This window comes from Etheostoma spectabile, chromosome 15 (genome assembly GCF_008692095.1).
Source record: "Etheostoma spectabile isolate EspeVRDwgs_2016 chromosome 15, UIUC_Espe_1.0, whole genome shotgun sequence".
NCBI classification, from domain to species: domain Eukaryota; kingdom Metazoa; phylum Chordata; class Actinopteri; order Perciformes; family Percidae; genus Etheostoma; species Etheostoma spectabile.
In genome coordinates this window covers 28,261,974-28,270,605 of record NC_045747.1, presented here as the reverse complement: position 1 = coordinate 28,270,605, position 8,632 = coordinate 28,261,974, and the positions used below count along the sequence as shown (strand labels likewise).

At 40.5% G+C, this 8,632-nt stretch overlaps 2 protein-coding genes across 2 annotated transcripts in view; both read right to left on the bottom strand.

Moving 5' to 3' along the window:
• Positions 1–8,632, bottom strand: part of tpcn2 (two pore segment channel 2) — a 224,090-nt gene that overhangs the window by 134,884 nt on the left and 80,574 nt on the right. The window lies entirely within an intron of this gene.
• pcsk6 (proprotein convertase subtilisin/kexin type 6) overlaps positions 1–8,632 on the bottom strand; it is a 23,351-nt gene that overhangs the window by 1,739 nt on the left and 12,980 nt on the right. Inside the window, exons 10-20 of the mRNA XM_032538247.1 lie at positions 8,276–8,379; positions 8,017–8,134; positions 7,717–7,905; positions 6,142–6,278; positions 5,876–6,031; positions 3,616–3,718; positions 3,327–3,523; positions 2,271–2,358; positions 2,082–2,185; positions 1,028–1,157; positions 381–493 (exon numbers count right to left, since the gene is read on the bottom strand). Of these exons, the coding sequence (XP_032394138.1) occupies positions 381–493; positions 1,028–1,157; positions 2,082–2,185; positions 2,271–2,358; positions 3,327–3,523; positions 3,616–3,718; positions 5,876–6,031; positions 6,142–6,278; positions 7,717–7,905; positions 8,017–8,134; positions 8,276–8,379 (1,439 nt within the window). The remainder of the gene's footprint in view (positions 1–380; positions 494–1,027; positions 1,158–2,081; positions 2,186–2,270; positions 2,359–3,326; positions 3,524–3,615; positions 3,719–5,875; positions 6,032–6,141; positions 6,279–7,716; positions 7,906–8,016; positions 8,135–8,275; positions 8,380–8,632) is intronic.

Here is an 8,632-nt window from a genome sequence, read left to right as displayed (position 1 = left end):
TTTGAAGAAAGCATGTTTTATGATGCAAAATGTTCATTTAACAGGGTCTTTTGAGTTTGGCGATAGCGATTCCAGGGATGTTTCATGTTAAACAAAAAGGATCTTAATTGAAGGTCTATCTCGGCAGGGATCCTTTCCATAATGTGTTCAGATCTGAGGCAAAACAGCACTTTTAGTGGATGGAAATTGAAGGTGTGCAATTGTTCATGACTGTTATATGGTAGCTTGTTTTGACTTGCTTAATATTGGACCAATTTCAAAAATTGTTGTGCCCGTTAGTCACGAAGACACAAAAACGTGGGAACATAGGGTCTAGGTATCGTCAGTAGAACATCACCCTATGGGAATGAAATTGATGTGGGTCATAATTTCAAACTCACCGTTATTACAGGATGCATTAACAATACAAGTCCTGCTGACCAGACTAAAACCCTCTTTGCATTTGGTGCATGTTGGTCCGGCTCCACTGCAGCTCAGGCAGTTTTCCTCACACCTTGAGAGACAAAGCCAGATGAAAACAAATCAGTAGAACAGAGCTGGAATCATCCTATCCTAAACAAACACCTGCTTAGTTAAGTTCCTTCCTTCCTTTACATAAAGAGTTACTCGGGGGTACTCAAGCTGTACAATTATCATTATTTTTAAATAAAAGATAAGACTGAAGCTGGTGTGTACCTTTGCCTTAGCACCAGAACATGCCAGGTATATACTTCTAATTTAACTGCAATATAAGAACAATCTATGGTTTAGATTTTACAGGTTTTTAAGTTATACAGAGGAGAAGCATCATACCGCATTATATATCACTGACTGTTCTGCACTGTCATGCAAAGGCTCACGGGACTGTGTGATTAAAGGTTCCTGTCCTAGTTTAAGTGTGTTCCTTATGTTCTGTTAGTGTTTCTGTTATGCATTTATGTTACCTGGGTTTTAGTCTTGATTTAGTGTCAAATGTGTATTTGTAAAGCCTATTGTAAGACAAACAAATTAAAATGATCCAGGGATGAAGCAGTGATGAATCACCCACCTGTGACACATCTGATGAGGGACTCCTGCGGCCTCTCCAGAGTAGTAGCCATGAGTACAGGCTTCCACACACCTCCACTCCTGCTGCAGGTAGCCCTCGGCACACTGGATACACTCCTCCTTACCTGGTCCTGGGAAATACACACATTTGGCAGTAACCGAACTTTGTCAAAAAGCTCAAAGTTCGCCAAAATCTATATCTGGGTTCGGTGCATCCTTAGTTCCCATAGAAATATTAAACTATTTTTCTCAATTCCTTTCTATTCTCTTCCATTTTGTCAATTGGCACCTGCTAGATGATTTTGGTTTGTGAAGCAACATGTGCATGTGACGACGATAGATCTGTGAGGATAGGTAGGCTGCTGTTAATTTGGTCATATATCAATTAATGTATAAATAAACTGTTAACTAACATTCCTTAATTGAGTATCTTTTAAGTGTGTACTAATCACATGAAGTCATAGTGACTGGATCATTTGTTAATGGGAGGGGTGGAAGTAACCAATTTCATTTACTCTCGTTTATGTAACTTAGTTGTTTTTTTGTGTACTAGTACTTTTTTGAGTGTTGTTAAAAATCTGTATTTTACTTTTACTTAAGTACTTGCAAAATCCAACAGAGTAATGTGTAATCAGAGAACATTTTGATTGACCTTTCTTAGGTAAATTTGTACTTAAGTACTTTCAATTTTACTTACTTAAATGTCTTTAAAGTAACACTACTTTAACTTGAGAAACTAACTTCCTCCTCTGGTTGTGGGTATCGTGAGCAACACATATTCATGATGCGTCCTGCAATAATTAATGCGTTAAATCATTATGAATCAGGCATTAGTTAAACATTACTTAACTCTAAGATTTGTATGCTGATTATAAAGTGTTACCAAAATATATTCACACCTGTACCTACTGTACATTTCTTAAACCCTGTCTGCTAGGCAACATGTGTTGTTTACCTCAGGTTTTTGAATTATCATTTGCTTAGTTTGTTGTGTTAGTTCTGTGATTTCTATAAGGGCACTGTAGAAACTGCCCACATGTGGCAAACACACTGACCTGTACACGTCTTACAAGAGGAATGGCATGGGCTGCAGGTCATCTCTTCCAAATGGAAAAAGGTCCCATTGGTGCATTCAGGGACACAAGTCATCCCTGCCAGACTAAAAAAAATCAATACATTACAACACTTTGTTTTGAACCAAAGTGTAAATATATAAATGGCAGTGTAACCCAGTGTTTCCACACCTGTAGCCTTCGCTGCAGGCAGTGCATCTGTCTGCATACCTCAGGCATCTCATACACGTGTTGTGGCACTTCAGACACTGTCTCTGATCTGGCAAGGACAGCATGCAAAACTATCAGTACAGTGGTGAAAATAACTACATCAGGATTTTAAATGTCCTACTTCTGAATCAGCGAACCCGTAGTGGGCCTCCAACTCTTCATTACCAGGCCACCAGGAAACGGAATAAAATTCTTCACAGATTGTTTTAGGCCATTTGTGCTGGAATTACCTTGGACTTGGTAAGGTTTGTCTGAGTGGCATCTTCTCTTATTACTTCCCATCATAGTGATTTTAAATAAAAGTAATTTGACTTGTGCTTTCCTGCTCTCAGATTTCCTTTGAATTGAGTTGGCACCTGGATTGTGGTTGCAGCTGATGCCGTGGTCCTGTTCTTTACTATAACTGTCACTGTTCATCATGTCATTCTATTATACCCACTGCTAAAATTATTGTCATATTTCTATATGGCCCCCACCAAGAGTCAGGTTCCGTGCGAGGTTTCTGCCTGTTAAAAAAGGAGGTTTTCCTCGCCGGGTAATTGTTGGGTCTCTGTAAATTATAGTGTGGTCTGTAAAGTGTTCTGAGATAACTTCAGTTATGATTTGACACCATACAAATTTACAATTTACCCTAAATGATATAAAATAAAATTGAATTAAGTCATCAGTCCGTCCTCACCAACTTATTACTAATGCTAACTAGCTTGCTAATATGGATAAGGAACAAAAACATGAGTTTAAGGGATAGTTGTAGAATTACTTTTAGGTAGGGGAGATAAGTCTCTGTGTAGGTTAAATGAGTGTAACACACACACACTAAGCCTAATTTTATAACTCAATAACCACACACACCCTCAACACATCCCTACGATTCTTAACAACACTGACAATATACTGTATAAGAATGGCCCACGGAGCAAAACTGTTGCAAACCCCTGATCTACATGCCTGGTACATATCAGATATTTAATAAAAGGCCATCTGAGTTCAGATTACACTGTGGATGTGTGGACTTACTTTCATCAGCAAAGTGACCTGGGGGACAGGTATCAATGCAGCTGGAGTTGAGTGTATTGAGAAACAGGCCTCTTCGACAGGAGAGACAATCACCAGCTGAGCGGGCTACACATCTCTCACAGCCTTTGTAGCAGCGTCTACAGCGACGGGACGCCGTGTCCTCGTAGTGTCCCAGTGGACAGTGGCTCACACAGGTTCTATACACAGATGCGGGATGATGCAAAGACAGTTAACAGCACAATGTGGACTTTCCACTTGTCTGATTTTACTTCAGTCTATCAACTCTTACCTGCCACTTTTCAAGCTGCCTGAGCTGAAGTGGACACAGTTGAGGCAGTGGTCCTTATCTGGTCCGTCACAGCCCTGGTCTCCACACTCACTGTGGCATGGCCCTAAGGAACACAACATTTTAATTATGATCAACATTCTATCACTAGAGATCTTCAGAATACATGTTTGGTTTGAGGGGATTCAAAAAACATGTCTCTTCAGAAGAGGTGATTATCCTGTAATTCTTATGTCCCCTTCTTGTCCTTAATGCTGCTGTTTTCTTTTCTCAGCAGTGACATAAACTCAATGACTAAACCTTCAGCGACACCGGACTACAACATTTTGTAAAAACTGAGAAATACAGATAATAACAGTACATTACGATACAATTTTGGCTGGTCTTACTGCTAAAACATGTATGGTTGGGTAGTGTTGGGTTCAGAAGCCATTCTTTAGGATTTTTGACATTAGAAAGTTCTGCTCCATTCCATTACAATCTCAAGTTAGCATATTGCTAACTATTAAGTAGCTGCATGCTTTTCACCCCAATTTCGGGTCACATTACTACTGGGACATGTTCGGTTCTGTAGTACTTCGTTTAGAAGCATTTATTGGTAATTTCTTAGAATACAAAGGCCTGCTGTAGAATAGCGGAGATTCCAGGAGACCTGGAGCTGTGGAAACGCGCTGACCAATCAGAGGAGAGCAGGGCTTTTTCGGGAGGGGGCTTAAAGAGACAGGCGCTCCAACAGAGCGTCCCATATAGGGCTGCAACAACAAATCAATAAAAATCGATACATTTCGATTATTAAAAGAGTTGGCATTTCATTATTGATTCAATGTGTTGTGCGACTATTAACCACTCAATAGGTCGCGGAGATTTTTGAGTATAAAAATAAATTGAGTTGAGCGCAGAGCCGAGCAAAGCAAATAAAAAAAACAGCAGAGCAAAGCAGAAAAAGAGGAAAGACCATCGGAGAGACCCGTAACCTTGTTCTAAAACACATGGCCCGAGGCAGAGAAATCAGTACGATCTAAGTCATTCAAAGTGTGGGAGCATTTCACACTGAATAAATCTAAAAGTGAGTTGATTGCAAGATATGTAAAAGCGACATGGCATGGCACGGGAGCACCACAGTGATAACTCAGCACCTAAAATGTAAATATGTCCTTGATGAGGAGGAAAGGAGTTCAACAGCAGAAAGCAAACACTACAGAATCCTACTTTTGTTCCGTTATGAAGTGAGAAACGTAACGTATTTCCTCATTAACATAAAGAAGGGGTGGTATCGTTTTCAACACTAAAGCCATGTTTTTGTTCACTCGCCTTTTTTGGCCTATTCAATCTGTTGTCATGTATATATTCTGTGCTTTTTTCCATACCGGTTATTGTTGACAAATGTATTTGTGTGTGTTGTACTTTTTAATTTCATTTTAAAGTTCTTTTATAGCACTTAGGTCAGCTAAAGCTGTATTTAAATGTGTTGTATAAATGAACTTAACTTGCACTTACTACAATGATGGTAATAATTTGATGAATAAGCTTCAAGTGAACTTGTGTGTGTGTGTGTGTGTGTGTGTGTGTGTGTGTGTTTGTGTTTAGTCTGTGTCTGCTCTTTGGGTTACTTACCTTCTACACAAATAGTAACTAAAACAGCAAGTACTGTATGTATGTAAGGATGTATTGAGTTGATGTAAGTTTTGCTATTGCACATCCGATATACTTTTTTCTTAAATATTGCTTTAACAGCTCAGAGATGTACCTGTTTGTGTACTTTCTGAATATTATTTGCATTGTGAATTTGCACTCAGTTCTGTTTTTGAATAAATGGTGAGAAATGAATTGATGCTATAAATAAAATTGATTTTTGAAAATTTTTGCCGATTCTTAACACTAATGGACAGATTAATCGATTATTGAAATAATTGTTAGTCGCAGCCCTAGTCTCATACAGAGGGTGAATACAGGAGCAGCAGCCATGGGCCATATGAGAAATATAAAGTGTTTTTGAACATTATAGCATGTAAACATGCTCTAGTACAAACAAAATACAAGTATGAACCTAAAAATGCTACATAATAGGTCACCTTTAATAGAAAATAGTTGCGCACTATAGCTTTACTAGATTCAATCTTTTTTTTATCTACACCACAACTACAATATTATATCTTGTTTCAGATTAGATGTAAAGTTAGGAACAACTCAATTCAGTTTTATTGTCATTGACGCAATGTGCAGGCACGTATGTAACGAAATGGGACTTATTTAAATCTCTCACCATTGTACTCGTCTTCCTCCTCCAGCTCGGGCTCCTCCAGGATCTCCTCCGTGGTTGGGATCGCCCCCATCCTTGAACCAGAGTGCTGAGTACTGCTGGGCTGGTAAGGGTTCTGAGATGTGCCATAAAGGACCAGTGTCCATTCTTTCAGGTTTCCTGTGCCAAGGAACAATAATAATGTTAGGATGCTCTGGATAAGGACATCAACATTAACTGTAATGGGACATCTAATGCCTGAGTGTGCTGTTTGTGCAGTTGGACCTCACCCAGCACCTCGGGGTTGCGAAGCTTTGATGGTGAGTCAACAATCTCCAGAGTCCATGTGCCCTCTGCCCTCTCACCCCAGAAATGAACTGTCATGAACTCCCAGTTCCTGAAGCCCTCTTTGGAACTGTCAAACAACCTGTGAGCATGAGGCGAAATGAAACGCGAGCAAGGTTGAAACAACAATTCTATTTTGCATGTGCGTTGGAAATATTGCACAAACTTGGAAAAAAAGGAAAATCCCACACACTGCTCTTGATGCAGCATCACCAAGACACAGCAAGAGCAGTGTGTGGGATTTTCCTTTTTTCCAAGTTGAGAAGATAAAAGCTCTATGATGATGGTTTAAATTACCCCTTAAAGGCCCTTTGCACTGTAATATTTACATGTGATAAAATCTTCGTCCGGTTTAGAGCTTTGGAGACCTAAAACATCCTGTCTAAAATTCTATGAGTGTAAGTGCTTGTGCATCTGCTATACTTATACATAATCTAAGTGTAATAATGACTACATAATACACAGCCTTCTCTGACCATTTATCACAGACTTTCTGTTTGCTTTCTGTTTGTTTCACTTTGTATCAACTTGATAATAATAGTAATTCATTACATTAATACACCGCTCTATCATAGGCACTCCAAAGGGTTCAGACTTGTTGAGACTAAAGAGAACTCCATTGTTTTATCACGGCACTCCCAGAACAGTGAATTCCCCAAAACATTATCTAATTATTGCTGTAGACAAATCTACATTTCAAAAGATATTTTTCTATGGTTTTATTCAAAAGCATATTGTGAAGACCACCGGCAAAAATGTACGGTATTTTTCAACATCAACATTTATTTTTGGCCCGTGGTCTTCCATCCAGATATATTTTGGCCCTTTGTATGAAAGAATTTGGGCACCTCTGATTAAAGTGATTGCAGACTCTATTTGGAATATGCTTCATGAGGATCTGCAAGCACACACGATGCTCAGAGATTGTGGAGTGATGATAATAAACCACCGTCACCCATCCCAGGAGCGATGTGTCCTGGGCGGCGGAAGCTGCTGAGGAAGCCACAACAGCATGCAGTACGGCCAGAGAAATGTTGCGTAACCGCTGGCAACAAAACAACGTGCTGGAGAGCCCAAGAGCCAGGGCGTCCATCTTTATTCTCATAAAGATGAGAAAGATTATTCTCATAATTTGCATGTAGTGTAGACGGCAATCACTTTTTGGCAGGACACCGCCAGCAGGTGAACCACAATCAATGAGCTATCTAGGGATGTAGCAACTCCCTGCCCCCACTGCTGTACCACACACACACACACACACACACACACACACACACACACACACACACACACACACACACACACACACACACACACACACACACACACACACACACACACACACACACACACACACACACACACACACACACACACACACACACACACAAAGATTCCTTGATTTCTAATTATATTCACAGACCTCACTGTGAAGTTGTCAATAGGTACGGTAGAATATAGTGAAAACTGTCCAAAACTCTGCTGATGAAGTCGAGAGGTGTCTAGAGTGGAGCTCTCACCTGTTGGCCAGTAGTTGTGACCTGGTCCCAGACGGAGAGATCAGGTTGATCTCCAGGTCTCCTCGCCGCGGGTGGACAATCAGGACCTTGACCACCACGTGCTCCAGGTAAGCCACGTGCCGCTCATGCTCTTCTGAGCATCCGGAAGTGCTAATGCTGCAGTTTAGATGTTGGCCAGCATGGATGTGCCTGGTACAGCCATCAGTATAAGCATTATGCAATTACATGATAACAATAAGAATTGCAGTTTCATTGCTGTAGCAGGTTTGCGATCAGCTACCTGTCTGCAGTTTGCCTCACCTGGTGCGTCGCTCGGGGGTATGACTGCAGGTATGCTGAGACGGAACAGTCCTCCACTTCATGGCCTCCAGCACCATGGCCTCCGCATCCACCAGGCCAAAGCCAAACAAATGGCTGACTGGGAGAAAACACAACGTAAGGAAGGATTATATTGAGGCCTTTCATAATTATCTCAGTCCGAGGCTACAGTGTTGTCAAATGTGTTGAGTATAAAACAATCAATGTACTATGCAAGTGTAAGAAGTAGAATGCAGTGTGCCTCTGAATCCTGCAGCATTGGTTTTCCAGTCATCAGCTTTCAGGTGGACCGGTCTGGATGTCTTCACCAGAAGATGTTGCACATCCCTCCATGTCAGTAAAAGGCTGTAGAAACCAAAAACACTGTTCATCTCCACTCGCCATTCAAAGCAACTCCTGACCTTTAGCTTTGTTTCATTGTTATGACAAGTCAATCAAACTTGGCAGACTGTTCAATCGGTCAACTTTACAGGACATTCCCACATGGAGATACAAAAATACAAGAAGAAGCAAGACACTATTCATTGTTAAAGCAAAATTCCGCCCAATTATTAGAGATTGACATGGCTTTATTTCAGTTAGCTTAATAGCTGGTTGG